Below are 21,543 nucleotides of genomic sequence, written 5' to 3'. Positions count from 1 at the left end.
AGAGCACTGTGCACTAGTGCTGCAAGACGGAAAAAAATTTCTCTATCTACTCCTATATAGTGTGTTTGGAACCAATTTAGCTGAATACAGATGGAACCACCACACTAATAGGAGATATCAGGAAAAATTATGAATTGGCAAAAAAGGACAATGTATGAGGCAGTGACACACACTGAGTGCACTACAACCAGACTTGGCTGAAGCACACACTACAGGGTGAGCTGCACTCACACACACAGACCTTGCAGATAGCGGTGAACAGCACAGGGAACTGTGCACTAGCACTGCAAGGCACAGTGATTTAGAAAGTAGCTTGGGTAAAGCAGTATAGAGCAAATAGGTAGCTAAAACTGTCCCTCAGAACAACAGCGTCCTATCCCTAACTGAATTCACAGCAGAGTGAGCTCAAAATGGCGGCGGTGGCTTTTATAGTGCATCATGACATCATTTCAGCAGCCAATCACAGCCATGCCATTAGTTAAGATGCCTACATGCCTAACAGGATGTGCCCACACTTCTTAGGATCCTCATTGGCTGAATAAAATGAAAATGTCTCATTGCATTATGGGAACTTCCGATTCCGGTATACGATATTGCAATAGTATCGGAATTAAGTATCGGAATTCCGATACCGCGAATATCGGCCGATACCCGATATTTCAGTATCGGAATGCTCAACACTACTTATGACCATGTAATATTTCATTTTTTCTTTTTTAATAAATTTTCAAAAATCTCTACATTTCTGTTTTTTTTCAGTCAAGATGGGGTGCAGAGTGTACATTAATGAGAAAAAATTTTTTTGGATTTTACCAAATGGCTGCAATGAAACAAAGAGTGAAAAATGTAAAGGAGTCTGAAAACTTTCCGTACCCACTGTATGTACCAATCTATGTAGCAGTCTAGAAAACAATTGTAATAACAGTCAACCTTGGTATTATTAACCCCATTACATATTAATGAGATTATACATGCTATCAATGCTGAATAATACCCCATATACATTTCCATTACAATGTCTGGAATTAGCTCTTCTTAAATCTGGGGTGCAGTCACAGCTCAGCAATGGTGACATTGCTAATCAAATGCCTCTACAAAGCAGGGAAGTATGAAATAAATCTCTACATAAATGCCTGACTTGTTACTTGTATGCGTAGCTATACAAATGTGTACAAGTAACGTGTTAGTACTAAAATTTCACTTTGTGGAACATGAGATTTATTGAACTGACATACCAAATACAAAGCAGTAAAAAGCTAAGGACCACTTTACACCTGGAGTCAAATACTTTCAGCTTCTTTTGTCACCCTCCCTCCAGGGATTAGTCTCTAAAACAGGTCGAGTCTTGAATGGTAGCTCTAAATTAAAGCCCTAGAGACTTGACATAACATTTCAGACTGTACTTGGCAGAACTTGTTCTAATTATTACATAGTGAAGTAATCTATAATATATTGCTAAAAATATCAGTGGTTTCCAAAAGAGCAGCTATTATTAATCCATGTTAAATTCATGAAATTTTGACTATATTAATCTCTTAACAATCCAGAAAAATATTTTATACCATTTTATTCACATGACTATTACACACACATGCACAACAAAAAAAACATAAACCAACAGCAAAGATATGGTTTATACCATAATAATGGTTGTGTTTGATATTAATGTCATTTTAAAGGGGTTGTCTTGTTTTACCTTTTCTGACTTCATAGGCTCAGAGGCTGACAAATATAATAAACTGAGCTTTTACTTACCATGGGTCCAATGATGCCTATGCCTCAGTGCTCCAAAAATTCTGGATTGGCTGCTGCAGTGATGTTATGTATACAACCTCTGCAGTCAATCACTGGGTGCAGTGGCCAAGCCAAAGTTGATGGCACAAGCCACTGAGTCCAGTGATTGGCTGCAGCACTGTCATAGCGACACCAATCCAACCAATCAACAAAGATCTGAGCAGCAATAGAGAGTCGTCGATGGACCTGAGGAGGAGTAAAGCCTCAGGTTGTTATTAGATCATTCTCTGAGCTCATAGAGTGTTATAAATACAGATAACAACAAAATAGAGGATTACCAATAGCCCGGAGGGTTATCTAACTAATATTATCCAAATGGGGAAGCCCTATATAATATCCCTCACTAATGGCTACAAATACAAATAGCTCAACTCTTTTAACTGTTTCATTATAAACCATTAGGATTTGTTAATATTAAAAAAAGAAAAAAAAATCCCTGATAGTAGGAATTGTATAATAAGAAGCAACAGTAAAAAATGTACACATGACAGATGAAACATAACTGCGCTATGTGAACCTGTCTTGCAATCATGTTTTGATCAAAGCATTCCTCTCACAAGCTGGCATTCAGTGATTTGATATAATCCGTCGACGTGTTAAAAAAAATCTAAAAATGTAACATATTCCATTTTGGGTTTAGAAAACAGATGATGGACAAAAATTGTACTAAACTGAAAAGAAAGAATAACAAGTAATACATAATGTTTTCATGACATTTAAATCAAACAAACAAACAGGCAGTGATCCACAATATTCATTCAGGAAATAAGCATAACTAGTACTTACCTACTATGCAAATGATCAATTCCAGGACAATCATTATCTGTACCAAAAACAACATAGAAATAGTAATTGAGTGTTAGAAATAGAAGGTAATTGTTAGATATTTTACAGGAATTCTATTACTAAATGGAAGGTATATACACTGCTCAAAAAAATAAAGGGAACACTTAAACAACAGAATATAACTCCAAGTAAATCAAACTTCTGTGAAATCAAACTGTCCACTTAGGAAGCAACACTGATTGACAATCAATTTCACATGCTGTTGTGCAAATGGAATAGACAATAGATGGAAATTATTGGCAATTATCAAGACACACTTAATAAAAGAAGTGGTTCTGCAGGTGGGGACCACAGACCACATCTCAGTACCAATGTTTTCTGGCTGATGTTTTGGTCACTTTTGAATGTTGGTTGTGCTTTCACACTCGTGGTAGCATGAGACGGACTCTACAACCCACAGAAGTTGCTCAGGTAGTGCAGCTCATCCAGGATGGCACATCAATGTGAGCTGTGGCAAGAAGGTTTGCTGTGTCTGTCAGCGTAGTGTCCAGAGGCTGGAGGCGCTACCAGGAGACAGCCCAGTACACCAGGAGACGTGGAGGGGGCCGTAGGAGGGCAAGAACCCAGCAGCATGACCGCTACCTCCGCCTTTGTGCAAGGAGGAACAGGAGGAGCACTGCCAGAGCCCTGCAAAATGACCTCCAGCAGTCCACAAATGTGCATGTGTCTGCACAAACGGTTAGAAACCGACTCCATGAGGGTGGTATGAGGGCCCGACGTCCACAGATGGGGGTTGTGCTCACAGCCCAACACCGTGCAGGACACTTGGCATTTTCCACAGAACACCAGGATTGGCAAAGTCACCACTGGCGCCCTGTGCTCTTCACAGATGAAAGCAGGTTCACATTGAGCACATGTGACAGACGTGACAGAGTCTGGAGACACTGTGGAGAGCAATCTGCTGTCTGCAACATCATTCAGCAAGACCGGTTTGGCAGTGGGTCAGTAATGGTGTGGGGTGGCATTTCTTTAGAGGGCCGCACAGCCCTCCATGTGCTCGCCAGAGGTAGCCTGACTGCCATTAGGTACCGACATGAGATCCTCAGATCCCTTGTGAGACCATATGCTGGTGCGATTGGCCCTTGGTACCTCCTAATGCAGGACAATGCCAGACCTCATGTGGCTGGATCAGCCTGTAGTGTGTTTTGCCACTTTAATTTTGGGGGGACTCCAAATTCAGGCCTCCATTGGTTAATAAATTTGATTTCCATTGATGATTTTTGTGTGATTTTGTTGTCAGCACATTCAACTTTGTACATTCAATGAGAATATTTCAATCATTCAGATCTAGGATGTGTTATTTGAGCGTATTCAATGAGAATATTTCATTCAAGCGGCCCTCTACTGTCGGGAAGTTGAGGCAGATCTTAGGATTCCTCTCCTTCTATCGTACGTAAGTTCGGAACTACTCCAGGATTTCCACCCCGCTATACCTCTGCTTGGGGGGGACAGCAGAGTCAACAACACCCACGGAGAAAAAGAAAAACGCGGGTAGGACCGGGCTTAAAAGAAACAAAGCCGTTTTGTCCCAACAGCCCATTCTCTGGACAGCAGACCATCAAGAGGTATTGGAAGAACTAGTAGACTACCTGGTAAAACCACCCATCTTGGGATATCCTGATTTCAACTTACCATTTGTTCTTCATTGTGACGCATCTCAAGTTGGACTGGGAGTTGCCCTGTATCAACATCAAGATGGAAAATTGACAGTCATTGGTTACAGTTCTAGAACATTGACAGACGCCGAGAAGAATTACCATCTACATTCCAGAAAATTGGAGTTCCTGGCATTGAAATGGGCTATCTGTGAACGATTTAGAGATTATCTCTACTACAGCAAAGAGTTTGAGGTATACACTGATAACAACCCTTTGACCTATGTTCTCACTACAGCCAAACTTAATGCAATGGGTCAGAGATGGGTGGCAGAACTAGCTGACTTCAATTTCAGTATCAAGTACAGACCAGGAAAATGCAATGCGGATGCTGACGGATTGTCGAGAATGCCAGTACAGCCTGAGGAGTTCATGCAATAATTCTCGGAGGAAGTCAGTCTGGAAGCAATTGAGAGTACTACCCAAGCAGTGCAAGCTTATCAAGAGGAAGACACATCACTGTGGTGTCCATTGACGGTGGAAACCACCATAAAAGCGAGAGAACAAGATCACCTCTGTCCGTTCAACAACTACCAAAAATCTTTAAAAGAGAAGGTGTGTCCAAACGTTTGGTCTGTACTGTATGTGACCAGGGAGTGTGGGTGTCTGAAAGATAAACGTCCCAACACATCAACCTGGGCACCTATGGGCAACATCCAAACTACGTATCTGTTTGAGATGGTCTCAATGGACTTTCTACATCTCGAGACGTACAAGTGTGGTTACAAATATATATTGGTGGTGATGGACCATTTTACTCGATTTGCCCAAGCATATGCCACCACCAATAAAGCTGGTCGAACAGCGGCAGAGAAGATCTTCAATGATTTTGCTTTGAGGTTTGGGTTCCCTCCGAGGTTACAACTTGACCAAGGAAGAGAATTTGAGAACCAGCTCTTTGCCAAGCTCGGAAAGTACTGTAGAATTCAGAGATCCCACACAACGCCCTATCATCCAGAGGGTAGTGGACAAGTGGAACGTTTTAACCGGACATTATTGTCGATGTTGCGCACTTTAACAGCTGACGAGAAGAAAGACTGGAAGAGTTCTCTCTCAAAGGTGCTACATGCCTATAACTGTACAAAGAGTGATGCAATGGGTTACTCACCCTTCTTCCTATTGTATGAACGATCACCAAGACTGCCAATCGACATCATGTTCGATACTCCGGTGTCAGAGACTTACAAAACGTATCCGGAGTACATTTGGAGATGCAAGGAACGGATGGCAGAGGCATACAACATAGCGTTCAAAGTGGTTATGCAAGGACAGAGCAAGAGTATGGAGTACTATGATCGAAAATGTTATGGAGCAGAATTGGCACCAGGAAGCCGGGTAAAACTCAAGAATGTACGTGAGAAAGGTGGTCCAGGAAAACTTTGTTCCTATTGGGAAGACAAGGTGTATGTGGTCATAAAGAGGAAAGCCGATGACAGTCCAGTGTATGAAATCAGATTGGAAAGAGGGGACAAGAAAACCAAAATAGTCCATCGGAATTTATTACTACCCTGTGATTATCTCCCACCACAACAAGACTTCCCAGAAGCAGACTGACATCGACCAAGATCGACTAAGAGACCACCACAGATTGAAGCTCCAGTGGTGGATAGTGACCTTTAAAGTTCAGATGAAGAAGAGCACACCGTTGTATTTCTTGGACCGGCAAGGAGAGGGATGTACCATCCTCAGGAGAGTGAACTAAGTCCCGAGGCTCCAGAGTTTGTACCAAGGAGTACAGATGAAGTCCAATTCAGATCTGATGATCGAACACCGGTCACTAGAGAGACCTATGACACTCAGAAGAAGCAGAATTACCAGACCAGGTGGAAACGGACGATTCAAGAGAAGTACAGGACCTTACAGGGGCAGTTCCAAGATCATCTGAGGAAGTACAAGAAATGAGTGCAATGAAGGACTTCCTGTCCGAAACGCGCGTCGGGGCTGCACCGTAATCAATTTTTGGACCCATTGTTCAGGTATAGTTTTCCCATCCCTGACTCCCCTCCGTATTGTGAGGACATTATATACCTAGAGTACAGACCAAAATTTTGGACACACCTTCTCATTTAAAGATTTTTCTGTATTTTCATGACTATGAAAATTGTACATTCACACTGAAGGTATCAAAACTATGAATTAACACATGTGGAATTATATACTTAACAAAAAAGTGTGAAACAACTGAAAATATGTCTTATATTCTAGGTTCTTCAAAGTAGCCACCTTTTCCTTTGATGACTGCTTTGCACACTCTTGGCATTCTCTTGATGAGCTTCAAAAGGTAGTCACCGGAAATGGTTTTCTCTTCACAGGTGTGCCCTGTCAGGTTTAATAAGTGGGATTTCTTGCCTTATAAATGGGGTTGGGACCATCAGTTGTGTTGTGCAGAAGTCTGGTGGATACACAGCTGACAGTCCTACTGAATAGACTGTTAGAATTTGTATTATGGAAAGAAAAAAGCAGCTAAGTAAAGAAAAACGAGTGGCCATCATTACTTTAAGAAATGAAGGTCAGTCAGTGTGAAAAATTGGGAAAACATTGAAAGTGTCCCCAAGTGCAGTTGCAAAAACCATCAAGCGCTACAAAGAAACTGGCTCACATGAGGACCGCCCCAGAAAAGGAAGACCAAGAGTCACCTCTGCTTCTGAGGATAAGTTTATCCGAGTCACCAGCCTCAGAAGTCGCAGGTTAACAGCAGCTCAGATTAGAGACCAGGTCAATGCCACACAGAGTTCTAGCATCAGACACATCTCTTCAACAACTGTTAAGAGGAGACTTTGTGCAGCAGGCCTTCATGGTAAAATAGCTGCTAGGAAATCACTGCTAAGTAGTGTTGAGCGAGCACTAAAATGCTCGGGTGCTCGAAGCTCGGGCCGAGCTCGCCGTGATACTCGGGTGCTCGACCCGAGCAACGAGCCCAATGTTAGTCTATGGGAGACTCGAGCATTTTTGCGGTGGCACCCCCGGCAGTCTTTTAAAAGTCTAACAAGTGCCCAAAACGATAGTGACAGTGCTCAAATGACATGGGGACAGCATGAGGATCGCTCCAGGAAGCATTTCTGACCCCCAGGTCACTGCTGTCAACAACGTGGTCAGAGGTATTAAGCCACTTTTACAGGCTCACAATAAAACGAAAGTGAAACTTTTTTCCTGTGAAATATGTTAAGGAACATCCTTTCCAGGGAAAAGACTTGTGTATAAGTTAAAATAAATGACCAAAAACAAAAATACTCCTCCACACCTTCGGCTATGTTCACAAGTAGCATTTTTTATGCGTTTTTGCACTTTTGTATTGCTTTCAACTATGACAAATGCATTCACCGGGAAATGTCATTTTAACATTTTACAACCTTATCTGGCCATGTGCTGTGTGACACATGCATAAAGTGCTGAAAAGACATGGGAACAGCATGGGGAAGACCACTGGAAGCATCTCTGACTCCCAGGTCACTGTCTAAAAGTGTGCCCATCATAAGTGATCCTTGCCGCATCAGAAGATGCAGACTTGCAACTATCCCCATGCAAGTTCTAGTCCCAGGGCAGTGTTCAATTGTACCTCCCCCATTCCTTGCAATACAAGCGCAAGTATGCAGCCTGCCACCAACCAACCCAAGGCTGCAATACCATACTGCTTGCTTGCTTTAACTAGAAATTGGGCCTTTTAGGCATGTGGAGGCAGAATCTGGCCACCACGTCATGGCTGTGTTGGCGGCCTGGAATCCATACTCAGTCCCCAGCCGCCCGGCGGCCGGGTGTCCATACTCAGTCCCCAGCCGCCCCGCGACCGAGTGTCCACACGGTCCCCAGCCGCTTGGGGGCAGTCGGGTGTCCATAAACGGTCCCCAGCCGCCCCCATTTCTCCTTGGAACATCCCCCCACACACTTTTCTTAGCCCGGCCTGCTTTAGGCAGCATTGGACGAGCCCACCAGAGAACCAGACTCCTCCGGTGGGCCGTGACTTCTCCATCGGTGGAGTTGAGAGTGCCAAGGTGAGGAGCATGATGATGATGACAGAAGTTAGCATCTGCTACGTTTTCTTTTAATGCAAGTGTAAGTGTGCAGCCTGCCACCCACCCACCCCCAGACTGCAATTGATACTGCTAGCTTGCACTTGAAATGGGGCCTTTTAGTTTAGAGGAGGCCGAAGCTGGCCACTACCTCATGGCTGCTTCGGCAGCGAGGTATCCATACTCAGTCCCCAGCCGCCCCTATTTGTCCTGGTGTGCCTTATACATAAGATTAAGCGCGTATACCAAAACATTACCTGTGCCCTCCCCAGTGCATTTAGTGGGAAGGAGAGCCTATTCCCCTTTAGTGTGTGCATACCAAACCCCTGTTCATGGTACATGCGAAGATGCCTCCCACCTTGCACCTGTCGTTGCAGACTTGCAACTATCCCCATTCAAGTCCTTGTCCCAGGGCAGTGTTCAATTGTACCTCTCCCATTCCTTGCAATGCAAGCGCAAGTATGCTGCCTGCCACCCACCCACCCCCAGGCTGCAATACCATACTGCTTGCTTGCTTGCACTTTAAATTGGGCCTTTTAGGCATGTGGAGGCGGAATCTGGCCACCACGCCATGGCTGTGTCGGCGGCCTGGTATCCATACTCAGTCCCCAGCCACCTGGTGGCCGGGTGTCCCCGCTTGCTCCCCAGCCTCCAGGGGGTGGCCGGGTGTCCATACTCAGTCCCCAGCCACCCCTATTTGTACCGGTAACCTTTCCCACACTTTTCTTAGCCTGGCCTGCTTTAGGGCAGCATTGGCCGAGCCCACCGGACTATCAGACTCCTCCGGTGGGCCCTGGCTTCTCCATCAGGGGAGTTGAGAGTGCCAAGGTGAGGAGCATGATGAGGATGATAGAAGTTAGCATCTGCTTTGTTTTGTTGTAATGCAAGCGCATGTATGTAGTAGCGGCTAGGCCTGAGGAGGTCAGCGTTTTGGCGCATATCCTACCTCCTCCGAGGATTGCTGGATGTTTTCCTGCTACTATCCAAGTTCTATGACTCCCGTTAAAACAAAGCTTCAGGTGATAAATGATGGATGAGGTAGTGGCAAAGGAGAAAGAGCAGGAGGAACAGGGACCATTCACATCAATATCAGGCCAGTCAACCAGATATGTCTTGTAGGATATGTTTCTGTAACAAAAGGAGCAGTTCGGCTACACAGTTATAGGGCATACAGTGAGTGCAATGCCTACCAAAAATTTCGAGGCACTCCAATGCCCCTTGGAAATGACATGGAGGTCAGAGGGCGTTAACTAAACCTTTTTTTCCATTTATAGCAACTGGGTCTCCTGTGCACTGTTGGCCTAAGCAGTGAATGGAATGCTTTCCAAAAATTATGAGGTACTGCAATTCCCCTTACAAGAGCCATGTGTGGCACCCCAGGGGTCTGGTCACCACAGTAATAGAGATTACGTCGGAGAGCAAGTGGGAGGTTTCCTGGTCAGGATCCCTTAAACATGCAACATCCTCCTGCCCCAGTCCTGGGAGGGGAGAATTCTGCCCTTATAAACTGGATCTGGGGTGGGGTTGAGTGAGTCAGAGAACAGAGAACAGTCAGAGTCAGAGTGAGAGCAAGGGAAAGTAACAGCAAGGAGCTCTGTAGGAGCTAGGAGCTAAAGACGAGGGGCTGGAAGCTGAGCAGAGCTCGCCCTGGCAGAAGACAATAGGAACCGGACACAGGAGTCCGAAGCTGTGAGGACTTATATATCCAGCAGCAGAAACCAGCCGGCAGGGGATTTCAGGTCCTCTGGCCATAGAAGCCCGGAGGCTCAGTCACAAGCAAGGGACCAGCACCGCCGTCGTGGAGCGGAGGCTAACAGAAGGCCCCAAGTCACCAGCCATACGGGTGAGCACTACACGGTACACTCAGGGACGTGGGCTACTTCTACCCGCTTACAGCAAGGTAGCCAGGAAGAGTGCAGACAGACGGGGAGGCCTACAACTCCACCTGGCCAGGGGAACTCCTGCTTGCTCACAGACTGACCAGGCCTCTTATGCTAGCCAGTACTCCCGGGAGGGTCTACCTTATAATCATCAGTAAAGACCCTGAACTGCACTGCAAAGACTCTGAGTCATTCCTGCTGCGCTCGTGCACCATCACCCCCATCATCCACACTCACTGCCCTGAGGCTATACTCCTCCCGAGGGGAGTTATCCCATTTTATGCTGCGTACACAACACCAGCCTCAGCGGTCTGCCTCGCAGCGGTGGTACTCCCTGACCGCAATCCACGGGTGGCGCAGTCGGACAATTAACCTCAAAACCTAAGAAAGTTTGCCACTGGTTTGACCAGCCTGAGCCACGGGACCGGGTCACCGCCACGGAGACTACAGACCCCAGAGACCAGGCACCGGGTATCCCACACACGTGTACACACGGCCCAGGGGGCGCGTCACATGCAGTACAGCATAGTACAAACATAAGTCCCATTATTGGGGAGTGGGTGTCCCATAGTATTTGCTTATGCCTTGCAAGCAAAAGCTGCCAAAAATTAGGACGGAGCAACTTGCAATGCCCCTTACAAGAGCCATGAAGTACAGCATATTACAAACATAAGTCCCATTATTGGGGAGTGGGTCTCCCATAGTATTTGCTTATGCTTTCCCAGCAAAAGCTGCCAAAAATTAGGACGGAGCAACTTGCAATGCCCCTTACAAGAGCCATGCAGTACAGCATATTACAAACATAAGTCCCATTATTGGGGAGTGGGTCTCCCATAGTATTTGCTTATGCTTTCCCAGCAAAAGCTGCCAAAAATTAGGACGGAGCAACTTGCAATGCCCCTTACAAGAGCCATGCAGTACAGCATATTACAAACATAAGTCCCATTATTGGGGAGTGGGTCTCCCATAGTATTTGCTTATGCTTTCCCAGCAAAAGCTGCCAAAAATTAGGACGGAGCAACTTGCAATGCCCCTTACAAGAGCCATGAAGTACAGCATATTACAAACATAAGTCCCATTATTGGGGAGTGGGTCTCCCATAGTATTTGCTTATGCTTTCCCAGCAAAAGCTGCCAAAAATTAGGACGGAGCAACTTGCAATGCCCCTTACAAGAGCCATGCAGTACAGCATATTCCAAACATAAGTCCCATTATTGGGGAGTGGGTCTCCCATAGTATTTGCTTATGCTTTCCCAGCAAAAGCTGCCAAAAATTAGGACGGAGCAACTTGCAATGCCCCTTACAAGAGCCATGCAGTACAGCATATTACAAACATAAGTCCCATTATTGGGGAGTGGGTGTCCCATGGTATTTGCTTATGCTTTCCCATAAAAGCTGCCAAAAATTAGGACGGAGGAACTTGCAATGCTGGCACCCTGGTGGTATAGTGGTGGTGGAGGCTGAGGATAAGGAGAAGAAGATTAAACAGCCGAAACGAGGAAGCGTATACCCATGTGTGGGTGTGAAGCGGTGCATGTGAATACACCTCCCGAAATAACACAGTGGATTTGACTTTATGTTACTCTGCTGTCATTTGGTGGTGATGAGAAGTCTGGCCCAATCCATCCCTTGCTCATTTTGATAAGGGTCAGCTTGTCAGCATTGTCAGTTGACAGGCGAGTGTGCTTATCAGTTATAATTCCCCCAGCGGCACTAAAAACACGCTCCGATAACACGCTAGCGGCAGGGCAGGCCAGGACCTCCAAGGCGTACAGAGCGAGTTCATTCCAAGTGTCCAGCTTGGATACCCAATTATTAAAAGGCACAGAGGAATCACGGAGGACGCTGGTACGATCGGCAAGGTACTCCCTCACCATCTTTTGAAACTTTCCACTCCTTGTGAGAGTACCCCGCGCCTCAGGGCCTGTAAGCTGGGCGGGTGTCAGAAAACTGTCCCAGAATGTTGACAGTGTTCCCCTGCCTCTGCTGGATTGGAGTTGCATCTCTCTCTCCTGTACGCCTTGGTTGGGCAACGAACTGTGACCTCTGCCGCTAGCGTGTTCAGATGGGAATTATTTTAAGAGTTCTGCAGCAAGGGCCTTCTGGTATTGCCCCATTTTTGTAGACCTCTCCACCTCAGGTATAAGAGAGTGAAAGTTCTCCTTGTAGCGGGGGTCTACAAGTGTCACCAACCAGTAATGACTGTCACCCAACATTTTGACAACGCGAGGGTCACGGTTAAGGCAGAGTAACATAAAGTCAGCCATGCGTGCCAGACTGGTAACGGGCAAGATTTCCGTGTCCTCACCAAGATGACGACTGACCATGCTCTCCTCCTCCTCCTCCTCTTCTTCCACCCCCCTGTCCTCAGGCCACCCACGCTGAACCGACGGTATGACACTTGTACAGGTACTACCGTCTACAACGCATGATAGCAGCTCCTGTTCTTCCTCCTCCTCCTCCTCCTCCTCCTCTCTCTCATTGTCCCCCAATGCACGTTGGGATGAGATGAGGCTGGGCTGTGTGTAATCGCCCGCTACGGCTTCTTGATCCATCTCATCATACTCTGGCTGCAATGCCTCCTCTTTAATTCTCTGCAGAGAGCGTTGCAAAAGACAGACAAGTGGGATGCTGACACTAATGATGGCGTCATCGCCACTCACCATCTTGGTGGCCTCCTCAAAGTTTGTCAGGATAGTACATATGTCAGACATCCAGGTCCACTCCTGAGGTCTTATGTGTGGAGTCTGACCTGAATATTGACGGCCTTGTTGCAGCTGGTACTCCACAACTGCTCTCTTCTGCTCACAAATCCTTTGCAACATGTGGAGGGTAGAGTTCCAATGTGTGGGGACATCACACACCAGTCGGTGTGCCGGAAGCTGCAAACGCTGCTGCAACACAGCAAGGGCGGCGGAAGCTGTAGCCGACTTGCGAAAATGAGCTGACAGGCGGCGTACTTTCACGAGCAGATCTGGCAACTCGGGGTACGATTTAAGAAACCGCTGAACCACGAGGTTAAGCACATGAGCCAGGCATGGTACGTGTGTGATCTCACCTCGCCTCAGAGCCGCCACCAGGTTATGGCCATTGTCACACACGACCATGCCGGGATGTAGGTTCAGCGGTCTCAGCCATAGATCTGCCTGCTCTTTCACAGCTGTCCACAACTCACAAGCAGTGTGAGGTTTATCACCTAAGCTTATGAGTTTCAGCACAGCCTGTTGCCGCTTGGCGGAGGCAGTACTGCAATGCTTCCAGCTTGTAACTGATGTGGTGATATCTGAGATGGAGGCTGAACATGAGGAGGAGGAGGAGGATGCGCAGAAGCTGTACACTGTGGGGGCAACTCTGACTGACATAGGGCCCGCAATCCTCGGTGTGGGGAGGATGTGTTCCGTCCCAAGGTCCGACTGGGTCCCGGCTTCCACTATGTTTACCCAGTGTGCCGTCAGAGAGATGTACCGTACCTGGCCACAAGCACTTGTCCACGTGTCCGTTGTCAGATGGACTCTCCCAGTAACTGCGTTGTTGGGGGCACGGCAGATGCTTTGGGACACGTGCTTGTGTAGTGCGGGGATGGCACACCGGGCAAAATAGTGTCGGCTAGGGACCGAGTACCGAGGGACGGCCACCGCCATAAGATTGCGGAAGGATTCCGTCTCCACCAGCCTAAAAGGTAGCATTTCCAATGCAAGCAGTCGTGAAATGTGCGAATTTAGGACTGTGGCCTGTGGGGCGTTAGCTGCGAATTTCCGCTTTCGTTCAAAGGTCTGGGATATGGACAATTGAACGCTGCGGTGGGACGTGGACGTGGACGTTGATGCTGTTTCTTTAGAAACTGCCATAACAAGTGAAGACTGAGAGGAGGGGGCATCTTTACATGCAGTATGGACAGGGGATTGCCTTGCACACACAACAGGGGGTTCTATTGCACGCACAACAGTGGAAGAAGCAGTGGTGACACCCGCTGACACTGGTCGTGGACCCTGGGTTTCGCCCCACAAAGTCGGGTGCTTTGCTGCCATGTGCCTGATCATGCTGGTGGTGGTCAGGCTGGTAGTTTTGTCACCCCTGCTGATGCTGGCATGGCAGGTGGAATATATGGCCTTTTTGGGGTTATCAGCAGAGTCTTTAAAAAAATTCCAGACTCTGGAAGACCTACCGCTTGTACTGGCAACGTCCCTCGTGTTGGTGTTACGGGGAACGGTTGCCTGCCTTCTGTCTGCGGCCACCACACTGCTTCTTCCTGCCTGTTGGGGTACTCTGCCTCCCTCCCCCTGTGTGCTGCTGGCCTCACTCTGCATGTCCTCCTTCCACGTTGGGTCAGTTACTAGATCATCCACCACCTCCTCCTCTTCCACTTGCGCACCTTGATCCTCCTCCTCACTTCCTGGCAATTGTGTCTCGTCATCGTACACCTCTTGTGTCAGATTGCCAACGTCGACTTCCTGTGGCCGTGGCTGTTCAAATATTTGGGCATCGCAACATGGGATCTCCTCTTCCACCACTTCAAGCGTATCAGGCGAGGGGCCCAAATATGGAAATGGACCAGTGAACAGCTCTTCAGAGTGTCCAAGTGTGGGATCACTTGCTGTCTGACGACACTCGGCATGGTGGGAGGAAGGAGCATCAGGGTGAGGAGGAGTATGCAGTCGAGACTCACAGCTACTAAGAGTTGACCGTGTGGAAGACAGACCGGAGGTGGTGGTGCCCAGGTAACTGGAAGTATTGTCTGCTATCCAATTAATAACCTGTTCACACTGATCAGTTCTCAATACTGGTGTTGTTCTGTGCTTCCCTAGTAATTCGGTCAAGAAGTGGGAGCGAGAAGATATGGCTGTTGGTTGTGGCACATTTTCACCTTGGCCACGGCCCTGTCCTCTGCACGAACATCACCAGAACGTCCACTTCCACGTCCCTTGCCACGCGCCTTGCCCATTGTAAATGAAGTAAAATAGCTTACACTTGCACTATCAATGGAAAAAGGGTAATAAAGAGTAGATTAGAACCGTGGAAGAGGAAAACCACAGTTATTGTTTACTGGGGTATACCACACTTTTTTAAATAGAGATATTTGCGGCTGAACAGTGAGCGACACACTCAAACTGCTTTTTTTTTAGATACCAAAGGCCCAAAACTGGATAGTACAGCGATTTGAACCGTGGAACTGCGAAACCACACTGGGATGTCGGGCCTACACAAGACTATTTTCAACAGATATATTTTTGTGTCACAACAGTCAGGAGACACTACTGTTTTTCTTTACGGAAAAAACTACCAAAACCTGAATAATAGAGATTTTTTACCGTGGAACAGCAAAACCACAGTTATAATTTACTGGTGTATACCAGGCTTTTTAAAATATATATATATTTGCGGCTGAACAGTGAGCGACACACTCAAACTGTTTTTTTTAGATACAAATGGCCCAAAAGTGGATAATACAGAGGTTTGTACCGTGGAACTGCAAAACCACACTTGTATTTCTCGGGCCTACACCAGACTATTTTCAACAGATATATTTGTGTCTGAAAAATCAGGGAGACACTATTATTAATTTTATACAGCAAAAAATGCCAAAAACAGGATAATAGAGATGTTTTACCGTGGAACATCAAAACCACAGTAATAATTTACTGGTGTATACCAGGCTTTTTAAAATATATATATATTTGCGGCTGAACAGTGAGCGACACACTCAAACTGTTTTTTTTAGATACAAATGGCCCAAAAGTGGATAATACAGAGGTTTGTACAGTGGAACTGCAAAACCACACTTGTATTTCTCGGGCCTACACCAGACTATTTTCAACAGATATATTTGTGTCTGAAAAATCAGGGAGACACTATTATTAATTTTATACAGCAAAAAATGCCAAAAACAGGATAATAGAGATGTTTTACCGTGGAACATCAAAACCACAGTAATAATTTACTGGTGTATACCAGGCTTTTTAAAATATATATATATTTGCGGCTGAACAGTGAGCGACACACTCAAACTGTTTTTTTTAGATACAAATGGCCCAAAAGTGGATAATACAGAGGTTTGTACAGTGGAACTGCAAAACCACACTTGTATTTCTCGGGCCTACACCAGACTATTTTCAACAGATATATTTGTGTCTGAAAAATCAGGAAGACACTATTTTTTTTTTTTTACAGCAAAAAATGCAAAAACCAGGATAATAGAGATTTTTTACCGTGGAACAGCAAAAGCACACTTCTGTCTCTCTGGCCTACACCAGACTATTTTCAACAGATATATTTGTGTCTGAAAAATCAGGGAGACACTATTATTATTTTTATACAGCAAAAAATGCCAAAAACAGGATAATAGAGATGTTTTACCGTGGAACATCAAAACCACAGTAATAATTTACTGGTGTATACCAGGCTTTTTAAAATATATATATATTTGCAGCTGAACAGTGAGCGACACACTCAAACTGTTTTTTTTAGATACAAATGGCCCAAAAGTGGATAATACAGAGGTTTGTACCATGGAACTGCAAAACCACACTTCTATTTCTTGGGTCTACACCAGACTATTTTCAACAGATATATTTGTGTCTGAAAAATCAGGGAGACACTATTTTTTTTTTTTACAGCAAAAAATGCAAAAAGCAGGATAATAGAGATTTTTTACCGTGGAACAGCAAAAGCACACTTCTGTCTCTCTGGCCTACACCAGACTATTTTCAACAGATATATTTGTGTCTGAAAAATCAGGGAGACACTATTATTATTTTTATACAGCAAAAAATGCCAAAAACAGGATAATAGAGATGTTTTACCGTGGAACATCAAAACCACAGTAATAATTTACTGGTGTATACCAGGCTTTTTAAAATATATATATATTTGCGGCTGAACAGTGAGCGACACACTCAAACTGTTTTTTTTAGATACAAATGGCCCAAAAGTGGATAATACAGAGGTTTGCACCGTGGAACTGCAAAACCACACTTGTATTTCTCGGGCCTACACCAGATTATTTTCAACAGATATATTTGTGTCTGAAAAATCAGGGAGACACTATTTTTTTTTTTTACAGCAAAAAATGCAAAAAGCAGGATAATAGAGATTTTTTACTGTGGAACAGCAAAAGCACACTTCTGTCTCTCTGGTCTACACCAGACTATTTTCAACAGATATATTTGTATCTGAAAAATCAGGGAGACACTATTATTATTTTTATACAGCAAAAAATGCCAAAAACAGGATAATAGAGATGTTTTACCGTGGAACATCAAAACCACAGTAATAATTTACTGGTGTATACCAGGCTTTTTAAAATATATATATATTTGCGGCTGAACAGTGAGCGACACACTCAAACTGTTTTTTTAGATACAAATGGCCCAAAAGTGGATAATACAGAGGTTTGTACCGTGGAACTGCAAAACCACACTTGTATTTCTCGGGCCTACACCAGACTATTTTCAACAGATATATTTGTGTCTGAAAAATCAGGCAGACACAATTTTTTTTTTTTTTACAGCAAAAAATGCAAAAAGCAGGATAATAGAGATTTTTTTACCATGGAACAGCAAAAGCACACTTCTGTCTCTCTGGCCCACACCAGACTATTTTCAACAGATATATTTGCGTCTGAAAAATCAGGGAGACACTATTTTTTTTTTTTTTTTTTTACAGCAAAAAATGCAAAAAGCAGGATAATAGAGATTTTTTACCGTGGAACAGCAAAAGCACACTTCTGTCTCTCTGGCCTACACCAGACTATTTTCAACAGATATATTTATGTCTGAAAAATCAGGGAGACACTATTATTATTTTTATACAGCAAAAAATGCCAAAAACAGGATAATAGAGATGTTTTACCGTGGAACATCAAAACCACAGTAATAATTTACTGGTGTATACCAGGCTTTTTAAAATATATATATATTTGCGGCTGAACAGTGAGCGACACACTCAAACTGTTTTTTTTAGATACAAATGGCCCAAAAGTGGATAATACAGAGGTTTGTACCGTGGAACTGCAAAACCACACTTGTATTTCTCGGGCCTACACCAGACTATTTTCAACAGATATATTTGTGTCTGAAAAATCAGGAAGACACTATTTTTTTTTTTTTACAGCAAAAAATGCAAAAACCAGGATAATAGAGATTTTTTACCGTGGAACAGCAAAAGCACACTTCTGTCTCTCTGGCCTACACCAGACTATTTTCAACAGATATATTTGTGTCTGAAAAATCAGGGAGACACTATTATTATTTTTATACAGCAAAAAATGCCAAAAACAGGATAATAGAGATGTTTTACCGTGGAACATCAAAACCACAGTAATAATTTACTGGTGTATACCAGGCTTTTTAAAATATATATATATTTGCGGCTGAACAGTGAGCGACACACTCAAACTGTTTTTTTTAGATACAAATGGCCCAAAAGTGGATAATACAGAGGTTTGTACCGTGGAACTGCAAAACCACACTTGTATTTCTCGGGCCTACACCAGACTATTTTCAACAGATATATTTGTGTCTGAAAAATCAGGAAGACACTATTTTTTTTTTTTTACAGCAAAAAATGCAAAAACCAGGATAATAGAGATTTTTTACCGTGGAACAGCAAAAGCACACTTCTGTCTCTCTGGCCTACACCAGACTATTTTCAACAGATATATTTGTGTCTGAAAAATCAGGGAGACACTATTATTATTTTTATACAGCAAAACATGACAAAAACAGGATAATAGAGATGTTTTACCGTGGAACATCAAAACCACAGTAATAATTTACTGGTGTATACCAGGCTTTTTAAAATATATATATATTTGCGGCTGAACAGTGAGCGACACACTCAAACTGTCTTTTTTAGATACAAATGGCCCAAAAGTGGATAATACAGAGGTTTGTACCGTGGAACTGCAAAACCACACTTGTATTTCTCGGGCCTACACCAGACTATTTTCAACAGATATATTTGTGTCTGAAAAATCAGGGAGACACTATTTTTTTTTTTTACAGCAAAAAATGCAAAAAGCAGGATAATAGAGATTTTTTACCGTGGAACAGCAAAAGCACACTTCTGTCTCTCTGGCCTACACCAGACTATTTTCAACAGATATATTTGTGTCTGAAAAATCAGGGAGACACTTATTATTTTTATACAGCAAAAAATGCCAAAAACAGGATAATAGAGATGTTTTACCGTGGAACATCAAAACCACAGTAATAATTTACTGGTGTATACCAGGCTTTTTAAAATATATATATATTTGCGGCTGAACAGTGAGCGTCACACTCAAACTGTTTTTTTAGATACAAATGGCCCATAGAACTGCAAAACCACACTTCTATTTCTCTGGCCTACACCAGACTATTTTCAACAGATATATTTGTGTCTGAAAAATCAGAGGCACACTTTTTTTTTGGGGGGGGGGGGGCACCAAAAGGTTAATAAGATGGGTACTTGTACATTGTGAAGGAGGAAAAAAAATAGAGGATTTAGATAGAAAAAAAGGATTTTTCCTGGCCCCCGGGACCTGGAGCTAAGTCCAGCAATTTCAGCAACAGGAGCAGCACACAGGACTGTAATGCAGCGTTTGCTGGTATAACCACTGTGTCTCCTATACAGCCTGCCTGCCTGCCTGCCTGATATACCTGGGATGGATATTAGTCCTGAGAAGGACTGTTTGTTTGATCTGGCAGCCTTTACAGACCCTACACTAACTATTTTGCAGTATATATCTCTCCCTAAATCAGCAGCGCTGTCCCTACACTGTCTGATCCGGAGCAACTGTTTCCAAGATGGCGGCGCCCGGTTTTAAATACTCGAGGTGATGCTGAGCGGCCAGCCAATCACTGTAATGCCCACAAACAACATGGCTGCGGCATTACAGTGACTGGCTGGCAATCCCTGCATGTTCATTGGCTCTGTAAAGAGCGCCAAACATGCAGAGCGGAGACCCGAGCTCCCGCCCGAGTAACCCGGAAATGCTCGGTGCTCGCCAAACATCCCGAGTAGCGTGATGCTCGGGCGAGTACCGAGCAGTGTCGAGCATGTTCGCTCAACACTACTGCTAAGGACAGGCAACAAGCAGAAGAGACTTTTTTGGGCTAAAGAACACAAGGAATGGACATTAGACCAGTGGAAATCTGTGCTTTGGTTTTTATGTATTTATTGTCTAATTGACACTTGGACCCGACATTCGGTGGTTCTCCTTCTGTTGTGCACTGTAATGAAGATTGTGTTGTAATATCCCTGAATTGCACTGGCTGTGCTTCAGATTAAATTCCACTGTTAAACTGTTGAAAAAGACTCTTGTCAGATGTGTCTGGTCAGCAATTGAATTTATCGTGTGCCTGAGAGAAGCTGCAGCCTATGGTCGCCCAGAGTAACGGTTCCCCCAGGATTCTAAAGAATTCATGAAACCCGTCTCACCCTATCTGAACATAACGGCATGCGTGTAACAATTGCTTTCTTCCTATAGCACATATTGATGTCATCTTTTCCCCAGGTAAGCAATGCACATGTCTGTCCACATCTGTCCACATGATAGCTGCATTTGTCTACTGTTCCATAGTGCAGGTGTTGACTACATTGGACAGGCTTCAGCATAGACACTTGGACTGCTGCGTGGCTATGAAACAAGCTGTAATCCATTGTATTCTGACTCCTTTCTAGCACAGCTGGTGAAAACTTTTTTATGTTAAGGCACTGTAATCTGCAGTTTCAATAATTAAATGCAGTTTGCAATGTGCACTGTAGCAATACGTCTACATATATATTTATCACTGCAGAGCAATAGCACACTAGTGTCAGGGTTGTGATATCATGCCACCTCCTCCCTCATTGCACTTCCATGAACACTTCAGTCTGGTTGTGACCATGATTGCGTGTGCTCAAACATTCCTATGGGTCATTGGGATCAACCAAAACAATTATAATTTTTTCATGTTTTAAAAAGATCAAATGGCAGCCAAACAGCAGGATTTCATAAGAGAAAAGGAAGAATGATTGTGCTGTGAGAAAAGAGGCCAACAGATTTATATTTCATCTGGGTATTAATGTCTGTGTGAATACTTAACTGCTTCATGAAATATTGACATATGATGTATATTTACGTCATATGTCGTGTCTCTGACTTTGAGCGCCGAGCCCACATCTTTCCCCACACATGATGACTGATTTAATCAGTCATCATTTGCATTTAACAGCCGCGGGCAGAGCAATGTCCATGTCCAGTCTAATTTTTTTCCGAGAAACCATGAGAACCAATAGAGTTTCATGGATCTACAGAGGCATGTAAAAGTTTGGGCACCCCTGGTCAAAATTACTGTTATTGTGGACAGTTAAACAAGTTGAATATGAAATGATCTCTAA

General features: G+C 44.3%; 1 protein-coding gene across 1 annotated transcript in view; it reads right to left on the bottom strand.

Moving 5' to 3' along the window:
* Positions 1 to 21,543, bottom strand: part of LOC141167251 (laminin subunit beta-4-like) — a 409,239-nt gene that overhangs the window by 311,535 nt on the left and 76,161 nt on the right. The window contains exon 7 of the mRNA XM_073654690.1: positions 2,581 to 2,617. Within this exon, the coding sequence (XP_073510791.1) occupies positions 2,581 to 2,617 (37 nt within the window). The remainder of the gene's footprint in view (positions 1 to 2,580; positions 2,618 to 21,543) is intronic.

This window comes from Phyllobates terribilis, unplaced genomic scaffold, assembly GCF_046119375.1.
Source record: "Phyllobates terribilis strain yellow unplaced genomic scaffold, ASM4611937v1 Scaffold_11__3_contigs__length_659146591, whole genome shotgun sequence".
NCBI classification, from domain to species: Eukaryota; Metazoa; Chordata; class Amphibia; order Anura; family Dendrobatidae; genus Phyllobates; species Phyllobates terribilis.
This window is presented reverse-complemented; position numbering and strand designations above follow the sequence as displayed.